Source organism: Saccoglossus kowalevskii, chromosome 17 (genome assembly GCF_978046115.1).
Source record: "Saccoglossus kowalevskii chromosome 17, keSacKowa6.1, whole genome shotgun sequence".
Lineage (NCBI taxonomy): Eukaryota > Metazoa > Hemichordata > Enteropneusta > Harrimaniidae > Saccoglossus > Saccoglossus kowalevskii.
The window spans coordinates 24633344-24656679 of NC_140657.1; the positions used below are offsets into that span (position 1 = coordinate 24633344).

Sequence of the window (23336 nt, forward strand, 5' to 3'; positions counted from 1 at the left end):
AGCCAAGTTTTAAATGACCAAATGCCTGCAAACACAATAGACTGGCCCGGACAAGTAATCGGAATGCTACACAGAACACGTACTACACGCAGAGAAAAAAAGACCAATCTTATCGGCATTTCACTCATTGGGTCGTTGCTCAGCTCAAAGATTGTAATCTCCGCCATTCTTTGTGAGTTGTGGATGGTGAAATAGCTGAATTACGCGTAACCGCTCGGTACATCGCCCCTAGTAACGCTACCATTCCAACAACGCACTTAAAAAATAGTGAATAAATAAGCCAGCTCAACACGCAGTGACGCATGAATATCGGCGTCCCCCGGATTCAACGAAACTGAGGGGCTGGCCTTGTGGTTGCGAGGGACGCTAAACGCGTAGAACGTGCCAGCACTGAGCCTGTTGTATACACATAGGAGTTCGTGAAAAGCCGACGGGGGAGAACACTAAAGAGGGTTTCACCACAAGGTTGTACCCTAACAGGTAAGGCGATATATCTGTCATGTTTTATAGAATAGGTATATTATCGTAGAATTAGAATAAAAAAGGTGTAAAGTTGCTGAAGCTGGGATGTCGTGGACGTGTCCTACTTTCCGTGCTACTATACACTAGGGCAAATGAGCATAAAAGGAACCTACGGCACTTGCGTTATTTTAAAGCGAAACCACTCACACATACACCCATACATAAACCATGGCACGCCTATGCTTATATGGAGGACATGTTACCGCTGGCTACTACACTAGTACCTATAGTCCTAAGTAGTATTTTTCGATTGGAAATATTTAAAATATAATACATAGCGAAAGCATACAACAATTGTTATTATTATAAGGTTTGACGTACATGTATTCCATTTACAATTACTACTGTTTCGAAATAACATTCTCGTGTACTTTGGACGGGGTATTGGACAGCACGGACTGTTTGTGATATAAAATAACTCTTTGACCTCTTTTTTTTTTTACTACGAAGTGTTCTCTAGTGGCATTTGCATGTAACCTTTGACCCGAGTCCTAGTATTATCACAATACCTTGTTGATTTGGATCATCAATAACATGAACAATGGCGACCCTTTGTGACCACGAGAGGCGGACTCCTTTTTTTGTGCAAAGAAATATGCCATTATCGATTAAGTCCCATTCAGAGTCGGATTAAGCCATTAGCCAGAGGACTTCCTGTCATGTTTATTGCATTGTGCCACCTGCCCGGTTTAACAGTATTGAAATAATAAAACCGATCACAATCTGTACACATCCACTTGACTTGGCACAATCAGTATATTATCACCAATTAAACTTACATCGACATGTGAATTTATAATTAGTAGTCGAGTTCAAAACACAAACCAAATCAAATTTAATTACCTACACACTCATATAAATGAAACGATTAAATATTTGTTAATTTTTAAGTTTTGGAATTATTCTAACAAAATAAGAAAATGAATGGTATTTATGCTTAATCACGTATCAAGAAGAAATTAATTTCTCGCGTGATTACTGTAAAGTTTAAGGTTGGATCATTATTTCAGATGAGGTGGATATTATTCATTCGGTTACGGTTGTTTTTAAAAAGACGCGCGCATATCAGTGTGTTTAGTTTGTTGTTGGATATAGCCGAAACTGATTACAATGTGATGTAGTTAAAATCGTTCGTGTGTTATATAGTTTTTTCAAACTAGTAATCAAATTGACTATAACCTAGCAACACCGGCACAAATAATAGTCGATCGGTCAACTAAATCGTAAATATTTATTGCGGACTATTATTGTATCACCTCTGAGACACGTTTATTACACTGAATGGTAATTAATAATGCGTAAAATAAACATAATATAAATTTATAATACATGTCAACATCCGGGAACTCACAAGTCTGGTCCGGAATCCACAGGCAGTCCTGGTATATAGTAAAACACACACATATATATCGTTTGTAATTAGGTCACGTATTCGCAATTTTGTACGGTTTTATCACAATCATAACACCGGGTAATAACAATATTTAAAGATAATCAAACAACCATTTGCGTATGAAATATTGGAAGTCAGTATACCACGAATGTTTAGTCATTTCGTTACTAATATAGTCCGTATTTTTCATATTATAGAACTGTGCAGAGATGTCTTTATCCTGGAGACGTGATTTCGGCGCGGATGCCAGTATATTACGAGGGGAGCGAGTTTCTTTTCCGTTCGACTTGCCGTCAACGACGGTGCACGGAACACTAGAGCACCTCGTTATACCGTATTTCGGGGGAACAGCTGGCGAGAAACAGGCGATTATATTCGGAGACAGAACACTGACTTTTACTGAATTGAATGCACAGGCAAATGCATTGGCCAGGTCGTTACGGAAACGTCTTGGTTACGGGAAACACAGAAACCCAACATGTATCGGGTTGCATATGGGTCCGAGCGATAGCGTTATTGTAGCTATCTTCGCAGTCCTGAAATTAGGAGCAGCTTACCTCCCTCTTGATCCGAAATATCCGAGTAAAAGGTTGAAGCGAATGGTGGAGACATCGAAACCGCTATGTGTTATCACAGATGACGAGAATTGTGTGGAGATGGGGAGAATCGTGCAACAAATACAGAGTGAAAAACGACCGGATTTGTTTAAATTTGACGACCTATCAGGGAAGCAAGCTATCAGGCTATACGACTATAGATTAGATGAAAGCGATTTACTGACGGACACTTCATTTAACCGCGACTCGCCGCCGGCCTGCATTCTGTACACATCTGGTTCAACTGGACTTCCCAAAGGAGTTATAATCTCCCATAAAGCTATTTTACATCGCGTTTCCGCGCTCTGGAGCTGCTTCTCTCTCACCAGTGAAGACGTGGGATGCTTCAAGTCATCGCTTAGCTTTGTCGATTCTATCTCGGAAATATTCGGTTTCACGTTGCATGGCAATCCCATTGTGGTTGCACCTTATTGTATAACATCGACGCCAAAGCACTTCCTCGATCTCCTTGACAACAGTGACGTCACGTGGTTGATGTTGGTACCGACACTCTTGGATGAGATCCTATGTGTCTTAGAAAAACGTTCATCTGACAGTAGCAGCGACAGTGACAGTGACAACGACAGCGACGGCGACAGCAAGAGTGGAACTAATACATTGCAAAAAATCAAATACTGGGTTTCAACAGGTGAAGACCTTTCAATCCAACTTGCTCAGAGATTTTTTGATATTTTCCCAGAACAAAGTTTGTGTAATATTTGGGGTGCCACAGAGCTCACCGGGGATGTGACACATTCTGAATACAAGTTAAAAGACATGGACGACGTGAGAAAACTTGGGAAAATGCCCATCGGTGCCCCAATACAAAATACGAACATCTATATATTGGATGAGAATATGCAACTTGTTGCACTTAACGAACGCGGAATAGCCTATGTGAGTGGACCAAATATTAGCGATGGGTATCTGAACGATACAGGAACAAACAGTATTGAAACACGACACACTGTTTATGACGCCTATTTTGACCCAAATAAGGCTAAAGCAGATACTAAACGATTCTTACCAAATACCTTTGACTACCACCCTCAGCACCAGACGCTCTACAACACCGGTGATTACTTACGCGCTGTTAGAGGAGCAACCGGGGAGATACAGCTTGTGTTTGAGGGACGCATGGATTCCCAGGTCAAAGTTCGTGGCTTCAGGATCGACCTAAGTGAAATTGATGCTGCTGTCTATGAGATACCGGGCGTGATGCGCGCGCATACGTTCTGTCACACAGGGGATGATAATAAGAAGACATGCGTGTCTTATTTCAAAGCACGTGACTTCAGTCCAGCATGCGATGTTGATATAGTAACAGAACATCTGAAAATGACATTGCCATCATTCACTATCCCGACTGGAATTGTTCCTGTAGACGAATTTCCACTTCTACCAAATGGTATGTGTTTACACAATCAATTCCCCCTCCAAGTTATCTATAATTGTAACTGAGTGGTTGAAAAAAAGATACTACATAATTGCATAGCACGTATATGTACCAACTTCAACCAGTCACCAGTTTTCAGACAGGTAACCTCTTGCCCACAGTTCAAATTCATAGCCCAATTTATTTTAGCTGTTTTGGTGTTCACCTTTCGTAATAAGTGAAATTGACACAAAGTAGTTTGCTATATTATTTTGAATGGCATCCCCTAGAGAGGAACAACTACTGGGTAGACATCTGTCTATGAGCTTCTGTATTATCGCTCATGAACACGATAATTAGATACTTATTCTTTCAGAAAGTTATATAAACCATTTCAGGTACCCAATGTACAGCTAGATAAATATCAGTGATATATTAATGATATTGTTATACTTCTTTGCATACAGGAAAGGTGGATCCTGCTGCACTTCATGTGGAATATAAAGAATCTTTGATGACTCCAGAAGAAAGGGAGAAAGAGAGAGAAGAGAAACAAAGACGTGAAGAGGAAGAGATCCAGAGGCAAAAGGATGAACTCAAACGAATTGAGGAAGAAAGAAAGGAGAGGCAAGAAGAGCTGGCAAGACAAGCTGAAGAAAGGAGGCGAGAGCAAGAAGAAATGATGAAGAAAGCTCAAGAAGAATTTGAGAGGAAACAGGAGGAAAAGGAAAAACAATTACGTGAGGAGCAAGAACAACTGAGACAAGAGCGGGAGATGTTAGCAAAAAAAGAGGAGGAAGCTTTAGCAGAAAAGGAAAATACACCAGAACATGAATCAAGTAATGAAAGTGAAAATGAAGAAGAAAAGTCTTCTTCTGATGAAGACAAAAAAGAAGAAGAAAAGGAAATAGACGAAGATGAAGAACTTGGATCAGATGATGAAGTTGTTTTGACTCCCACAACAATGACAGATGGATTGACTAAATTTGCAGTCATAAAACTTACTTCAGCACATGAACAAGAAGAAGGCGAAAAAGCAAAACTTGTAACAGCACGCTCAATTGAATCTGACACTAAAGATACAGAAGAACAGACAACTGAAGATAAAAATGATGTAGGAGTAAAGAAACCAGAAGAAGAAAGTGAAAACACAGTAGAGGAAGAAACAAAACCAGTAGATGAACTTACAATTTCAGAGGAAAATTCAGATGTGGACAATAGTAAAAACAATGATCCACCAACTCCACCAAACTCACCACTGGAAAACAAAGAATTTCCATTTAGCGATGACAAAATAGAAGAAACAAAGAAGGATGAACCAATGGCAGCTGAGCAGGCAACTCCTGAAAGCAAAGAAGAGTCTGTGAGAGAGGAAAATGAAGATTTGAAAGTGAGGAGACAGTTATTTGCCAATGATGAGGACCAACCAATTGCCATTGAGAATGGTGAAACCCAGGCAGTTAATCACGCCACAAATGAAGAGATTGTAGGCGAAGAGAAAGATGTTATAAAGACAAATGAAGACCAGATTGTTAAAGAAAATGGAGAGATAGCAGAAGTCAAAGTCCTTGATGAAAATGGCAATGATGATGAGAAGAAAATAGCAGAGGAACATATAGAAGAGCAACAGAAAGAAACTAACAAAGAAAATGAAGATGGTGCAGACAATGAAATTGACAGGGATGTGCAAGCGGAGGAAATAGAACCAGAAGAAATAATAGAGCCATCAGAAAATGAACTTCTAATCATAGATGTAATCTCTGAAGTACTGGGATTATCAAAAGAGGAAATCAGTATGGAGAATGACTTTTTCTTACTAGGTGGCAATTCGTGTAAGTATGTGAATTTATATCTAACTTGTACTCAACAGACATAAAACAAAGAAATGCACATTTCTTACAAAACAGGGGCTATGTGAATATACATATTGTGTTTGTATCATCCCATTTAAGAAATGTCAGGCCATTCTACTACAGTGAGATAGGTAATAGTTTGATTAGTACAGAGTCTTCCTCGTATTGAGAGGAAGACATGATAGATCTATTCAGCACCAGTTCCTGACTATTTCGGACCAGTGAATGTCCCACATTCTATTTCGGACCAGTGGAGATACTTATCTGTTCTGAATCAATTGATTTCACACTCCTTTATACTCAACCGGGTGATGACATCCAACTCGATTTAGAGCAAATGCATCTGTAATAGAAGAAGATGACTTCCAAATACTTTTGCAGATAATTTTTTCTGCACTTAATTAATTCATCCACAGACTATTGCATGCTAAGAAACTGTATTGTAATGCTCCGCAGTACAAAAAACTGATGCACACATCCCTTAGTATCCTGTGTTTTAAGTGCTAGAAGCTTAGTGCATTCAAAGCTGATGTTCCTCTATTGTCTCACATTAACATGTACTGTTGTATTGTTTACAGTAAACGCCATCTTGGCTATCAACAAACTACAAGATGGTGGTCTACTTATGAAGATTGAAGACTTTTTCCAAGCACAACATCTTGGTGATCTGCTGGATATAAACTACGATGTTACCAATGACGACTTTGATATTCCTGAATATGAAGCTGTATCACTTCACGAATCAACTGTTAAAGAATTAGAGATCGGTTGTCAGTTGGCCGTTGAAGGATTTGTACAAAAGGAACCCTTAACAGTAGCTATGGACATTCCAGTAGAAGAGAAGAAATCCTACCTGGATACTGGCATGAAAATGGTAGCTATTGATGGGAAAGACTATTCCTTCCTGATAAGGAAGAAAGAAACACACCAGGTGGTTGGCATGGTAATTAACATGGATTTTAGTGAGCGTAACCTTGACGATGCAGAAGTACAACAAATTCCATCATCCCAGCTGAAAGCATTTTCTCAGTATAGCACTGATGTCGAAAAGTGGGCCAAAGATGAACTGGGTGTAACAGACAGTAAGCAGTGGTTGGTTCAATTAGTGACTGTGATATCTGAGAACATGGACGTTCATTTGAAGGCTAGTCTGCTGAAACTAATGCAGCTTGGTAAGTATTTGGAACTAGTTTTAGATGTGAAAATCATGAATGAATTACATTTTTTGTAAAAGTAATATTTGCTTTGCGTCAGTCTCCCATAAATGACATTTGTATATTATGGAAACAACTTTCTAGAATCTTAATCCACACATTGAATAATAAGATTGTTTTTGTATTCATTATGTTCTCATCCAACATCACTTCTTGTATACCATAATGTCCATATATCTTTCTTTACTGACTATGCACTTGTTTTGATTTTTTTTATTATTTACCAGTCAATGTCCAGGAATATACAAGAATAACTCATAATGAAATGTATTCCACATTAACACCAATAATATTTACTGATTACAAATGGAAAATATCCCCCAACAAATAATTTGATAGAATCTCTAAAATTGACTTGAATTTTGAGTATGTAACTGTAATCACAAAATATGCATTGTGTTCAACAACTCACATATGAACTATAACTAATATAATATTACTTTTAAGTACTGTATTAGAAACTCTTGGAGGGGGCAGCTATGCAAAATATTTGTTTTCCTTCACTTAGTGTTGAGTTTTTTTTTCAATAATGAAATAGCTGTAATATTTTTCCTCAAATCAATAGGCAATTTTTTTGTTCTGTCATCACCCCCCAAAACTTTCTAATAGCCCATCCCTAAATACAGTATATGCATTCATTTCTACAACATGTATGGATTGCACTATGTATTTATTTATGCTAAGTAATGATTTTTATTTTACAGAAACACTAAAAGTTGCAAAGCAGAAGAATTTTGTAGGAGCATGTGGCATATATACCCACCCATTAGCCACCAGCGTAGCGACTGCAGTCGGATTGGAAACCAACAAACTATTTGACCCCATAAAAGATTACACATACGATGGAGAGAAGTACTTTGACAAGATTGAGCCTCAAGATACAAGATTCTGTGTCATGTCCAAAAAAGTCTGAAGAGCGCTTGAAAAAACTGATTTTATGAGTATAATTAAATATTTGTATGCCGGGTGAGGTTACACTTCATATATATATATATATATATATATATATATATATATATATATATATATATATATATATATATATATATATATATATATATATATATATATATATATAAATATTGTAATATTTCTAGGCAAATCATCTCATTCATATGTTGACATGACAACGGATGACTTTTAGCTATTTTTGTGTGTTTACCAAAATAAATATAGCCAATATGCAAACTGTATTTAAGAACCGGAAGTAGTAGCAGGTCATTGTCACCTGCTACCCTGAGGTAGACATGCTAGCCAACACATGGAGTGACCTGAGCTGCTTGCCAACAACAGTGTCATAGTGACCTGATGTTGGACCATAGTAATCTCCTGACTAACCCAACGTCATACATTGTAGAGACCTGCTGTTGGCTGGCACTGGTTCATAGTGACCTAATGCTACTGGGTTGTAGCTACCTGCTAGCTGTTACAGGGGGATATTAATATACATCTAATTTGACTCGGATAAACTTTGTTTAAATATACCCTGTATAGTTTAGTGTATATATAATGACAGCAGATCTGAACCAGTTAAACCTGTATGTATCTTACATATTAAATCATATTCTTCATTATTAATATTATGGGATGAAATTACACATTATTACATTTTTTTAATATGTTTGTAAATAACAAATAAGCTTTAACATTATATCTATTTAAACACAGTTGAATATTTTCCTGCGATGATTGATAGAGGGCAGTGTTCACACACCGTTCATTGTTTGATGTGATCAATCATGTCAGCACTATATAAATTGCTATTTATTGTGCAAAATGTAAATTAATAGAAAGAATATAAAATTATCGAATACAAATTATTGGAGACGCTTTATTTTTGTGATAAAAATTGGTGCTAAAATTTGAATATAATTTGATGGGATGTAAATATGAACAAGGAATATTTGAATAATTTAAACTAATTTGTGATAAAATAATTTTGAATCATGTGGATTGGAAAGTGAATTTTCCAGTTTACCACATGATTGTAAATTTAACCGCACAGTTTTCAAGTTCGATCTGGGTTCAAAGTGAAAAACTGTGCGAGTAAAATAAAAAAAAGTTTTAGCTTAACACGTGTGCTGCATTGCACGATGACTTTTATAATAGTGCTTTAACAATTTTCAAAAAATTCGAAAAAAAGAAAGTAAAGTTTTAGTATAATCAAGATTTGAAAAAAGGTGAGTGAAACATAATCAGAGTGAAAACAAAGAGGCCTGTATTTTCACAAAATACATGCTTTCATGCTTTGCTTAATTATTGCATTGTGTTATAAATTGCGAAATTTCAAAAGACATTTTGATTTTTGAAAATGTAATTTTCACTAGCAGTTTGTTTAAATTACTCAGCAAGAGATATTTATTAAAAATAATTGTGCAAATTCTTTTGTTTGTTTTTAAATATTAATTGCAAGTTAATTTGTGTCCAGGCAAATTTGCAAATTCTTGAACAAGTTTGAAATTGGACAGGTATTAAATACATAAAATAAACAGTAACTTTTAAGTAATTTCCTCTAATGTTTTTATGATATAATCAGGTTATAGAGATGATAGTAGTTGCGCCATAAATAGATTTCCTCACACCCTACTGTGCTCTTCTAGCAACAAGCTCTGATCACTGATCTACACAACACAGTTGTTTCTGTGTGGGCATCTATTGTGGCAAAAATTAACTATCTTTTCTATATAGAACTCGTATGGTACATGTGTAGCCCCTTAAAAGACGACTGTTCATAGTGTCATTATTAACCTGCAAGGGTCTATATATTAATTTTTGCAGAGATTTGCTCAAATTTAAAGTTATTAATATGATCTTCACAGAAATATTTTCACTACTACCTACACAAAACACATTAGGTACAGATTTCTAATTCCTTCAAACAATAATTCTAATCTTTTTAACTAATAAACTTTGGGAATGTCAGTCAAATTTTGTGCTAAATAAAGGGTTTTTATGTGTTTGATGTAGAGCTAGTATTGGTTTCACTTGATACTTATCTTACAGAGAGATTTGTTCAATATTTTTGGGGTGGTACTTTTTTGGAGTCTGATAAAATTTGTTTATCTACATTGTGATAAGTGATAAAAAAAACAGAATTCATTATATGCCTTCATTTTCACACATATTTAATACTTAATTGATTTGAGAGATGGCTCGGCATCATGTATATGGATTCTATGTACAGGATTCTAACACATGCTGTGTAACAAATGTCACACTTTTAAAGACACAACATGGACGAGAATGTGTAATTTTGATTATATTGTTTACTGGTAGTTTTGCATATTGAGGAACACAAGGTATTATGATTATCATTAACTATATAAAAAATGTTGTCCAGGACACAACTTGGTATTCGATTTGTCCGTGAATAATGTACAACTCTAACATGTATGAATGTGCATTGAATGCTTTGGTCATACAATAGCAATCATCAAACCAATCTGATTAAAATCCGATGTAGGTATGAGGCTCCAATTTAATTTTTTGTTTTTGTTTTGTTATAACCCTTTATAATTATTTGTATTTTAGTTTGAATATGTCGATTTTGTTGGTTTTTCTTGCCGTTAATCACTTCTTAGAAAATTGTGTCCCACTCGCCTCCAACTACGTTAATAATGTAATATAAAGGGTTATAAAAAAAAAAATATTAAAAAAAAAATTAAAAAAAATTGGAGCCTCATACCTACATCGGATTTTAATCAGATTGTCATCATACATGCATATGTAGTGTTTTGAATTTCTCATCAAATATATTTTTGTTTGTGATAAAACATGTTTTCATCATTAAAAATTGTCATACACACATCAACAGTTGCAAATTTCTGATGGATTATGTCACTGATGAATAATTACAACTGTTTCAAAGGGTAAAACTTTGAGGGACGGCAACACAAACAATATGCAGCTGGAATAAGGGTATTATTCTTTTGGAACAAGGACAGAATTTGTCAGCATCAAGTCAGACAAATGATCCTGAATGTGAATTACAACTGCAAAGCCAGACATAGCTTGACAAGGTGGCGTAGGTGGCGCCACCTACACCAACTTGTCAGGCTAAGCCAGACATAGACATTCTTAAAATCAACACAGTCATCTTGTATTAAATAACTATGTATTGTAAACCCATGACACTGTTGTGTACATGCTCATTTGTGTATCTCAATAAAAAACATATTCAATCCAACCCAGCTTCAGTATAATGAATTTACTCATGAAAAAATATCACTTTAATTCTGTTTTAGCTTTTTTTTTTTATTTGGAAAAGTTCAGAGTAAAATCAAATATGTTTTTCAGGACATTAATGTTGGAAATGTGTTTGGGCAAACATACTACCAGTACTGTATATGCATTATTTATTCACTGGGTTTTAATTTTGCTTTTTTCGCTGATAAGTAAAATCCGCTAAATTGAATCTATGTGAACATGCAAAATAACAATAAATCACATTGTTTCCTTGACAAATTCATGAAATTAACACACAGTGAATATGCTCAAAACATCAAAATAGTGAAATTAAATATCAGTGAAAATAAATGGTTTTACAGTATGGTTGATAAAAATCAGCTAAGAGTTAGTTTTCGCAGTAATACAGACAGTTTTATTAGGGCATAATTTTTTGTGAAAATGAAGTGCAAGTTCAAGATCATTGTGAAAAGAGCATTGTTTTATTCAAATGTTAGTTTCTTATATACAATGTAGCAATACAAGGATTCAATATGAATCTAGCCTTGGCATCCACATTTAAGGCTGGAATATGAATCTGATATGACAGTGAATCCAAGGCTAGGAACTGAATCTGAAACTGATGCTGGAAACTGAATGTGAATACAAGACTAGAAACTGAATCTGAAGCTGATGCTGGTAACTGAAGGTGAATACAAGACTAGAAACTGAATCTGAAGCTGATGCTGATGCTGGTAACTGAAGGTGAATCCAATACTGGAAACTGAATAAGAATCCACAACTGTAAACTGAATACTGTAGAATACTTTATTATCGCTTGGAATTTATTTTCGCTGAAGGGATGCTTCCGTGAAAATAAAATCCAGCGAATATACTTTTTTTCCTATATTTTACATTAAACTCATCAAAAATCAGTGAAAATAAATTCCATACAAAATGCCCAAAAAGCCTTTTCAGCGAAAATTAATTCCAGCGAAAATAAAGTATTCCACAGTATTAATCCAAGGTTGCAGCTGAATATGAATCCAGGACTGGAAACTGAATCTGCCTTTGATGTTGGCAACTGATGGCCACTAAAAAATTGTTAATTTTTTGTGTTCTTTCATGCTGTGTTGTTGTCTTTCTATTTTCTTTGCTTGCTGCTTCAGTGATGTCATCATTTGCTGTGCTGCTGCCATTTTGTCATCAATTTGTGCTGTCATGGTTTTATCTCTGAAAAACAATGTATTTAGAAATGTGTTTTATGTCACTGGAAGTACAGTCAACAATTCAGCATTACTCTTTGGATTGGTTGCCATAGGTGTTTCTATTATACGCAATACATTTAAATCAGTGAATACTTTATATCTGAAGATGGAAATACAATAAGAATTCTAAAACTTTCACCCAATTATAAATAATTAGTTTAAAAAAAACAGTTACATGTCATTGAGGACGTCACAGCAACCTTTCTTCAATGCCCTACCAAATCACTGAATACATTGACTTCTGAGCATGAAAATACTTACATGTACATATTACATCTAATGGCCTACTGAATCACTGACTACAATAATATCTGATGATGAAAATACTTCTGTGCCCACATTATATTCAATGGCATATTAAATCACTGAGTACATAAATATCTGAAGATGGAAATACTTGCATGTCCATATGACATTAAATTGCAAATGGAATAACCAAAAACATTGATATCTGAAGATGGAAATACTTACGTGCCTACATTCCTAATTCTCGCTTCTTTTAATTTTGACATTTCTCTTTCAAGCTCCCTCATCTGTTGATGGATCTGGACAAGCTGTAGATGAATAAAAAATAGAGGAAAGAATGTCATTCCTGCTAGAAACAAAGTTGTTTCCTGTTCTAGTCAGAATTTTTGTTTACCATTTTGCACATTTTTATGTGTTTTTTTTATAATTTCTTTGATAATTTTAGAGGGAATGGACATAACATTCAAAATATTATTTTTGAAAAAAAACATGGAAAAAATGGCAGATAACAAATTTTGTCTTTAATCACAAAAATACATCATTTATTTTACAGATTTTCCCCAACATTTTGATCATAGAAAATACAAAAAAAAACAAAACAAAATAATGGTGCCATTATTGTGTCTACCATTACCTGAATATTGAGATTCTTTTTATTTCTGAACTTTACTTCATGTCTATTTCTATCTTTAGTTATTTTCATTCTTTCATCACCTGTTAAGAAAATTTATGATTTTAGACAAGTCATGTGATATGCAAGAAGTCAGGGTTATATATACTGTATTAACCTTTTCACCACCCTATTTTCATCACAAATTCACAAAATAGTCCCGTTTATAGTCTGCACTTTCGTTCAGGACAAAAATAGCAAAATTATTTGAGTAAAAATGAAAATTTACTCAAATTTTATCTGTTGGCTCCAAAATTAATGTTCATTTCCAGAAATTTTGAAGAATATAAGAAAAAAGTGCAGAAAAATTTGGGTGAGAAAGTCTGGTGGTGGAAATGTTAACGTCAAGGATTTGCTCTGTTTTACGCAAACATCAAGGCAAATTCTCTAAATTGCAGATTTCTTACCAAGTTTTTTATTGAGAAAATCAAAAACATTTCTTGATTTCCTCTGACTGACATTAACCATTTGAGCACTAAAGTCAACTTTTGTCACCTTTCACAAAATAGTTCTATATACCATATGTGCATATTAAGTAGGTAATTTGCATATCATTAACCATTTGAGCACCAAAGTCAACTTTTGTCACCTTTCACAAAATAGTTCTATATACCATATGTGCATATTAAGTAGGTAATCTCTAAATTGCAGATTTCTCACCTCCAGAACCTCCAAGTTTTTTATTGAGAAAATCAAAAACATTTCTTGATTTCCTCTGACTGACATGGCCGCCAAGTCTTTTTACATTTTTCTTTTTCTTCATTTTATTGAAAATTCCTAACTTGTTTTTCTTTTTCAATTCGGCAATAATATCTAATGACTTTCCTACAGAATGAAAAAAAAGAGTTGTTAATGAGGTAGTGCTTTTTGCCACAAATTATACCTGCATGTCAGAGGTCTCCACAAAGACGACTCTTGTCAGAGTAATGGTTAGCATTACCATATTTGTCCGATATACTGTCCATCCAAAAGCGTTGTTTTAGCAGGTGGGCAATTTTTGGGTTTGTCAATTTGTTCCCAGGCAGGTTGATGCAAGTGAATTGATATATATATATGATATTGATTGATAAATAACATTTCAGTGAAAAGGCATAAGACAACAAAAACAAAAATGTGACGGTCACACAGTTAAACAAAATGCTCAAAAGCAAACAATAAATTCCTTCTTACCTGGAGGTAAAACAACAGCCTCCACTGGTTCCCGCCTGCCTTGATTAGTTTTTCCAAGGCCATCACTGTAGTAAAAGAAAATTACAATAAACAAGATAATACAATCACAGTATATTTACTACTGAGAAATACAGGCAAGGCTGTGATAGTTTTACTATGGTTTATTTCAAACAATTCTTAACATATTAACCTTTTAAGCACCAAAATCAACTTTTGTCACCTTTCACAAAATAGTTCTATATACCATCTGTGCATATTAAGTAGGTAATTTGCATATCATTAACCATTTGAGCAGCAAAAGCAAGTTTTGTCACCATTCACAAAATAGTTCTATATACCATCTGTGCATATTAAGTAGGTAATTTGCATATCATTAACCATTTCAGCACCAAAATCAACTTTTGTCACCTTTCACAAAATAGTTCTATATACTATCTGTGCATATTAAGTAGGTAATTTGCATATCATTAACCATTTGAGCACAAAAGTCAACTTTTATGACCATTCACAAAATAGTTCTATATACCACCTGTGCATATTAAATAGGTAATTTGCATATCATTAACCATTTGAGCAAAAAATCAACTTTTGTCACCTTTCACAAAATAGTTCTATATACTATCTGTGCATATTAAGTAGGTAATTTGCATATCATTAACCATTTGAGCACCAAAATCAACTTTTGTCACCTTTCACAAAATAGTTCTATATACCATCTGTGCATATTAAGTAGGTAATTTGCATATCATTAACCATTTGAGCACTAAAGTCAACTTTTGCCACCTTTCACAAAATAGTTCTATATAGCGTATGTGCATATTAATTAGGTAATTTGCATATCATCAACCCTTTGAGCACCAAAATCAACTTTTGTCTCTTTTCACAACATAAAATCTACAATTTTTTCTTGGTAGGGTAATTTTGTGATTACAAAATCATAAAGGTACAGTACAAAATCTATACCAATTCATACAGGGGTGAACTAAAACTTGTTTGGTCTGATGTATGGACCCGTAATTATTAATTTGATCATAACTATTTAACTTTGTGATATATACATAAAAAGGATGCTCCGAAACTGATCGACTATCACACGAAATATGGTAATATATTTTATTACATCATATTCAGGATAGTGACCATCTTACTGAAACTATTGATGTTTCTACCAATTTTTGTGATAATCCACCAGTTTAAAGTACTGTCAAGTAATTTATTTTCACTTGGAATTAATTTTCGCTATTTTTCGCTGAAGGACTGAATGTTTCATTGAAAATTAAATCCAGCAAATATACCTTTTTTCCTATATTTCACATTCAACTTGTCAGAAATCAGTGAAAATAAATTCCATACAAAACACCCAAAAAAACACTTTTCAGCGAAAATTAATTTCAGCTAAAATAAAGTATTTTAGAGTAAATCATTTGGTTTAATTACCAAAACAGTGAAGGCGAAGAAGACTGCATTACAGGCAAGTAAACACTAACCCTAATTTGTATCCCATTTTTGCCATTAGTTTAGAACCAATCCCCTTTGTATGAGCTTCCCAGTCACCCAGTGATCTTGTGGCACCAGTGGCTTTCCACTCCAAGTCACCCATATGTAAATCATCATCATCATCAACATGTTCGTTTGCTGGGTTTTCTTCATCAGAACTCTCATCGGTGGCTTCTGAAAAACAAAATAGCAGCTGATGAGAAATATGGCAAGGTAGCGACAATCCTAGATTGCGACCATTTTGTTCACCATGGCTATTAAATTTAATCAATCGTACTGGAAACAAATTCTCTGTAACATAAAAGAGACTATACGGTTTATAAACTCCTGGTGGCACACTTCAGTGTATTTTGTTATCCGCTGTATTTAAATATTATGGCATACAAGAATCGTTGCACATTTTGCAAGTCTGAGTAATAAACCAGGTAGTTTGCAACAGAATAATGTGATTGGAAGTCGATCTCATCCAGTCAGTGAATCAGTGTCAACTAATAATGATACAAAGGACATCAGAAATATCTAAATTTTAACATATTTGGTGTTTGTGAAGTGTGATATCTATATTATAACACATTGGTGGTCACACTGATGTTACTCTGCGTGAAACACTAATAAGATTGCAAAAATGTATAAATAAAATAAAACCACACAATTGTTTATTTTACAAATTTGAATCAAGACCTGCAAGCAATGGAAAATTATATTCTTTTGTTCATATAGAAAAAAGTGCAAAACATTTCACCAAAATATTGATTTTAAAAAGGTTTCTGTAAAATACTTTTCACTATTTTTGCTGAGGCAATGATTCAGCGAAAATAAAATTCAGCGAATATACTGTTTTCCCTATACATCTTCCATTCAACTTGTCAAAAATCAGTAAAATTAATTCCAGCCAAAATAAAGTATTTTACAGTAATTAGATGATTACACAAAGAAATTAATGACCTACCGATTGGGAATAGGACATCCACTGGAACGGTAACCGTATCATTCAATATTTTAACACAATAAAGATGTGCTTCATTATCGGCAGATTCTATTTTAGCTCGATGCCACAGACCATCATCTTGTAAAGCTAAACACCGACGACCAGGAGTCAGTAAACTATAAGAAAAAAAATGAATTAAGAACCAATCATAAGGTGCCTTTGTGGAATTTTCACCTGGTTAGATAGTCTTACAATGCATCTTAGGCCACCTAGGCAAGTTCAATATCCATAGTATTTCCATAGTAATCAAGTAAATGTCTTATTTTCGAGGCTGACATCCAAGAATTTTTCACTATCTGGCAACCATCATGGTAAAAAAACAAAGACCGAAAACTCTCAGAAAACAGTTTTTTGGGATAGTTATTGGAACACCCCGGAACAGTGTAGCAAGATCCCCACTACATATGCAAGTTGATGACTCAGGATTACTTCAAAGTTGAGATTGTGTTTTTTTTTTATCTGTTTTCACCAGGTCTTCGATCAGCGTTCCACAGTAGCTCGCATAGAGCCCATATAAATACATGGTACAGTGGTTTAAGTCCTAGCAACGTAGAACATTCTGTGACAAAACCCCAGGAACATTGTCATGGAAATGCATCCTAATATTAATCTGACTAAGACTGAGTGAACTGCAGCTAATGAATGCTGCTACAATGCTTCAGAGAATGCCACTTTTGTATTGTTCGAAAACACTCCTGCTATAGCTGTTACAATACCAATCATTTCAAGAATTGTCAATCAAAATTAGAAATCGTCTGGAGTATGGGCTTGATAAAACATGTAACGATAAAACAAATAGCATGTAGATGATATCATTCTCAACACCATTAAATAACATCAAGAGTTGGCCAACGGTTATGTCGATAACTAGCACATGTACAAACCCAGGTGAGATAAAGCAAACAAATATGTATCGATATATACAGTACAGTGAGCATTGCATATACTGGTATGTGTGTAGACACTGACCTGTAGTCGGGATCTCGGAAAGGCTGGATGTCTTCAACATTGACAATGTATCCATGTGAAAATCTAAATCATGGATAGAATAAATACTGACATATGAATAATTATCTATACATGTACGTTGGTATGTGCAGTGCCCTCTACCTTAAAAACACTGTCTGTGAAAGGACCAATCTGTGTTCATCTCAGACTGTTTTTGATACTGATCTTACACAACAGTGATATTCACAGAGCGTAATTTACATTCAGTAAACTATTCAGAGTGTCCACCACATTCAGCGATGGAATTTAATTAGTTATATTCAGTTGCCACACACATGAAACTGACATGAAATGGAATCGCATATCATACTGTAAAATAATTTATTTTAGCTGGAATTAATTTTCGCTGAAAAACCTTTTCGGGTGTTTTGTATGGAGTTTATTTTCACTGATTTTTGTCAAGTTGAATGTAAAATACAGGAAAAAAGGTATATTCGTTGGATTTTATTTTCACTGAATTATTCCTTCAGTGAAAATAGCAAAAATTAATTCCAAGCGAAAATAAAGTATTTTACAGTGGCTGCATAGCCTTGGCTTAAAAATCTTTTGTGTATGTCACAGTGTTTAATGTTCAATAGTTTGTTCATACCTGCATTTATCATCGAATCTACATTCTCCATCCAGGAAGTGTGGACACGGTAACATGGAATTACTTGTTGGATTACAAAATAACACTCTTACTTGTCCCTGCAATCAAAGCATGTTAAGAATACACTCTTATTATCAACAGTGAAGGGCACTGCTATTGAAAGACAAACACTCTATTTCACATTTAATGTATAAATCTACACCACATTTGTTACTGTTTGTGTCATACATGCATGTTTATCTCACCACTTATGTAAATAAGTCATGACATCATAAATGTTTATTATTACATCTCGGGTGATAATTATGTCATCACAGGTGATGATTATGACATCACAGGTGATGATTATGACATCATGGATGCTTATGATATCACAGATGATAATTATGACATCATGGATGCTTATTATGACATCACAGATAATAATAATGACATCATGGTCACTTATTATGACATCACAGGTGATAAATATGACAGTAAAACGTTTGATCCTGACACCATATGTGATGATTAATCACCTCTGATTTACACATACTACCGGTAACTCTATAATGCTTATTCTTAAGATATACAATGTACTCCCAAACTCCATGGTATTTAACTGATATACATAACATGGATAGTAAGATAAAGAGAGATTGAAGCACATTTCTTAAGATGTTTTACAATAAATTAAGTTTTTTTCACTTTGCGCGATTTATGAAACATCAATTAAATGGCATTGTTCAAATATCAACCAGAGGGTAGACTATTTTCTAAGAATATTTTCATTTTTTCTACATTCTTCTAGATATACAAATTATCTATAAAGTTTGGTTCGTATGCAAACTATAAATTCTTTATCATTTAAAGATATACACCAGACCTCTTAGATTTACATTTTTTATAATCACATTAATACTACATACCAGGGTATTAATAAATCTCCTAAACTTAATTTATATTGTAAAAACTTCAAATTCAGTTATTGTTACATACACAAGTCTGTGTTGTAACCTACCTTGTCATTTTCTGTTTCACCAAGTGACTCAACAGAAAGTATTACCGCATTACAATACTGAGTTGGTCCCCATCCAGGCATGTACTGTACACTACATGTAGTACCAATTATAGCATTTACAGCTGCCTCATCATCATCATCTTCATCTTCGTCATCATCATCTACATCCTCATCATCTTCTTCATCGTCATCTTGACATTGCTGTCCGCTGATCTCATTCATGGAAGTCTGAGAAATAAAAGTTTTGACAGCACAACCAGTAACAAATCATATTAAGAAACTGGTGTTTGCTTGTTGATGTAAAACATTGCTGACACACCAAACAAACAGTGTACTGTAGAATACTTTATTTACACTTGAAATTAATTTTCACTATTTTCACTGAAGGAATGATTCAGTGAAAATAAAATCCAGCGAATATACCTTTTTTTAATATATTTTACATTCAACTTGTCAAAAATCAGTGAAAATAAATTCCATACAAAGCACCAAAAATGTCTTTTCAGCGAAAATTAATTCAAGCTAAAATAAATTATTTCACAGTGTATTGCATACATGTATATGTAAATTTACAGTGTTGTCACCAGGCATTTATGGACTTAAATGTGGTTTGATTAAACTATCATGTTGTCCAATATTCGTGGGTATAACACAAGTTTATATAAGGACAATATAATAACCTGTGACAGAGCTGATCCACTGGCAGAAGCTTCCAAATTATCAACAAAACCCAATAACTTGCTCTTCTTCACTGAAAGTAAACTAGCTGAGAGAGAAGTACATATATAGACATGCATTAATTATTAATAAGTTTCACGACACAAGACAGCAAAAAATGAACTTGTGGTAGTTTTCTACTTATTCATAAATACTTATAAATAAGGTAGTAAATAAGGTAGTAAATGTAATAAGAATTATTTTCTGGAGTCGTATTCCTGTTTTGTGTGATCTGTGAGGAGTCTCTTGCTGATTCTCAGTGATACAATGAGGGCATTGGGTTTGTGCAGTTTGTAACCAACTGATTGTATGATTTCTTATGGTGGTCAGGGTGACAGTGGGAGGTTTTTGGGTGTTGGTAAAGGGTGGAAGTGGAACTAAAGATGTATCACAATCTAGTACATTTCAAACAATGAAAAATTGGATTGCAAGCCTTTTAAAAAATATATATAATAATAAAAAAAGAACTTGTGGTGGCCAATTCTATCTAGAAGAATAGCCAGCTGGCAACCTTTTAGGAAGTCTCTAGGAGTGGCAAAGGACAACATTGTGATGTCATGGTACAGTAGATTATATCAAGAAGATAACTATGAGTTCAGCATACTGTCTGTGGAACAACTAAGTCTAAGTACAGCATTTGACTGTAAAGCACATGGTTTTGAAATACCGATAGAGACTATAACACCTCTACACTGGATCAGTCTTGCAGATTTTGTTACATTGTACATGTGTTCCAAAATAAAATTGAGGTAACAGGTAAGGCTTTGTTCGATACAGCCAGGAGGGAGACCCAACAATAGACCAGTTTCTGTTCACTGCGAAATCCTGCATTATGCGTGAAATCAAACATAAAAACCGGACAAACAAAGGTCATATCATCGTAGTGGCAACAAAAATCGTGTGGGATTCGACAAAAGAGAATGTATTTTGGGGGATATTTCCATGCTTAATAATGTGCTGTACACATTCGATGATGGCCAATTTTGATGAAGTAAGGGTATTCCAATGTAATATTCCCCTGTCAAAGACCAGCCTTTCAATGTGAGCTACGAAATAAAGTAATCTGAGTTCAAAATTAAATCATTTGATTTTTGCGGCAGGCGTCCACATTTCACGCAACTCGGGAGGTCTTGCAGTTGAACGGAAAATCACCTATTCAATTAGGTGATATATTATTCAAGTTTGATATAAATGATTGTGAAATTAGGCACGCAATCCAAATTGTAATAAGATAAAGGTATGCAATATCAGTATGTACAGTATGATGATATGTGTCAATTGAATTTATTTCTAACCAATGGCATCGAACACAACTCATTAGTTTTTATAGAAATGTACAATTGTCATGCAAGTTTGTGATCAATTCGTATGACTCTTCTTCAATTTTCATGACATCTTCATTGTTTAACACACTAATTGCTTATTATCCCCTTGTTAATAGTACTTTGTGCTCTCTAGTAGCACATGTACTAGCGTAAATGATTTGTGCCAATGGGTGAAATATATTAAGCATCCAGGTAGCATACAATGAATAAAATATTAAACTTATGTGCGCTTATATTGGAAATGCCCTCTGTACAGCATACTTACTGTAGAGTACTTTATTTTCGCTTGGAATTTATTTTCACTATTTTCGCTGAAGGGATGATTCCGTGAAAATAAAATCCAGCGAATATACATTTTTCTCCCTATTTTACATTAATCTCATTAAAAATCAGTGAAAATACATTCAAAGCCAAACGCCCAAAAAGCCTTTTCAGCGAAAATTAATTCCAGCGAAAATAAAGTATTCCACAGTATATGTGCACCCAGTGTTTGAAACTAAAGGTTCGAGGCTTGAAACTTTACAGTAGGTCTAAGAAGTCCAAGAGCATGCAGTGCCTGCAAGCCTACTCCTTGAGTTATTTGATGACTGCTAAAAAACTATTAAAAAGCTATTACAAACTTTATGGTGACAAATTCCTCTGTGGGTCATAAAAACTACACATTACCTCTGTGTGCATTTTTCTATTTTTATAATTTGTGTTTATATATTTTGCTTTTAAGCAACAAGCAGAGCCAACAACTTTTCAACTTGCAAGCAACCTTTTGACATTAGCAGCAAACACTACGCACACCCCAGTCTATGTTGCAACTTACCTTCTGTCAATTCTACTAACTCAGTTAAATCCTTTCTGAGTTGCACTAGATCCTCTTGTCCCTCTGTTCCAGCACTTTGTAATACAGTTTCTATTTGACTCAACTAAAGCCAGCAATAAAAACAAGAATATTGAAAGGAAGTTAAGTTAATTAATTAATTCTTCGTCAGGTTGAAGCTGCTAAAATTAGGTTTATCAACACAAACATGAAAATAAAAAAAAGGCATTAATATGAAAAATCGCTTAAATTCAATCACGTCTTTTGAACTCTTTCAACTTGTATATTGGTGTTCACATGTTCATTCAGCTTTGCGATGCCCTAAACGATTGCCATGATTGAGTGTCACAATATTACAAATGTCCCCCCCCCTCAACAGGAGTTAAAGCGCGGTGGTCGTCGCGCAGCGCGTGTAAAATACATTGTTTATTTATATGAAATTCTAACACGCGCTGCGCGACGACCACCAAGCTTTAAAATACAGTTTTTAGAGTGGATTCGCCGAGGTGGACAGTGAGTTCTTCGGATCGCTAAAACTGTATATCCTCCGCTGTTGGGATGAACATTTGTATACTCAGTTGTATCAGCGGGGCAATCGATAGCGAAATTGACATATAAACAACAAAACGTCATCCGGCGATACACACGACTACGAACAGTCCGGAAACAAATTTCCAGATAGGAAACCAGCGACCAGCAAACAGTTCCGAGACTACTTACTTGCTGTTTGTACGTAGCCAGGTTACTTTCGATTGATTCTTCGTCCATAATTTTTGTTATTTATCGTGAAATCAGAACAAGAACTGTTAACATTACACTCCAATGGGCGCTGACATTTTGAATGTTGAATCCTGGGAAAAAAAATCAAGCAAATTTCGCCCTCAACCATTACATTTCTTCTGCCAAGTCACCAGTGCGAGGGCGGAAACT

General features: G+C 34.7%; 2 protein-coding genes across 2 annotated transcripts; one reads left to right on the forward strand and one right to left on the reverse strand.

Moving 5' to 3' along the window:
- On the forward strand, positions 1-7906 carry LOC100373219 (uncharacterized). Its single transcript, XM_006818361.3, has 5 exons — positions 1-480; positions 2113-3919; positions 4354-5718; positions 6318-6911; positions 7658-7906. Exons 2-5 carry the CDS (start codon positions 2125-2127, stop codon positions 7864-7866), a joined length of 3963 nt encoding a protein of 1320 aa, XP_006818424.1. The 5' UTR covers positions 1-480; positions 2113-2124; the 3' UTR covers positions 7867-7906.
- Positions 7907-10201: 2295 nt separating this feature from the next.
- On the reverse strand, positions 10202-23244 carry LOC100372623 (zinc finger CCCH-type with G patch domain-containing protein-like). The gene is made up of 13 exons (XM_085491765.1): positions 23127-23244; positions 22410-22512; positions 20234-20319; positions 19554-19781; positions 18554-18651; positions 17926-17988; positions 16918-17072; positions 15959-16142; positions 14472-14536; positions 13962-14126; positions 13266-13345; positions 12857-12939; positions 10202-12350 (listed from the first exon to the last, which is right to left on the reverse strand). The coding sequence occupies exons 1-13, from the start codon at positions 23172-23174 to the stop codon at positions 12212-12214; spliced, it is 1497 nt and encodes a 498-aa protein (XP_085347891.1). The 5' UTR covers positions 23175-23244; the 3' UTR covers positions 10202-12211.
- Between the last annotated feature and the right edge of the window lie 92 nt (positions 23245-23336).

Excerpts from the sequence above, each read along its gene's own strand:
- LOC100373219 (XM_006818361.3), top strand. The coding sequence starts at position 2,125 with ATGTCTTTATCCTGGAGACGTGATTTCGGCGCGGATGCCAGTATATTA. Across the intron at positions 3,920-4,353 it reads ATTTCCACTTCTACCAAATG|GAAAGGTGGATCCTGCTGCA; the intron begins GTATGTGTTTAC and ends CTTTGCATACAG. Across the intron at positions 6,912-7,657 it reads GCTGAAACTAATGCAGCTTG|AAACACTAAAAGTTGCAAAG; the intron begins GTAAGTATTTGG and ends TTTATTTTACAG.
- LOC100372623 (XM_085491765.1), bottom strand. The coding sequence starts at position 23,174 with ATGGACGAAGAATCAATCGAAAGTAACCTGGCTACGTACAAACAGCAA. Across the intron at positions 18,652-19,553 it reads GTGAAACAGAAAATGACAAG|GGACAAGTAAGAGTGTTATT; the intron begins GTAGGTTACAAC and ends CTTTGATTGCAG. Across the intron at positions 17,073-17,925 it reads TTCCGAGATCCCGACTACAG|TTTACTGACTCCTGGTCGTC; the intron begins GTCAGTGTCTAC and ends TTTTTCTTATAG.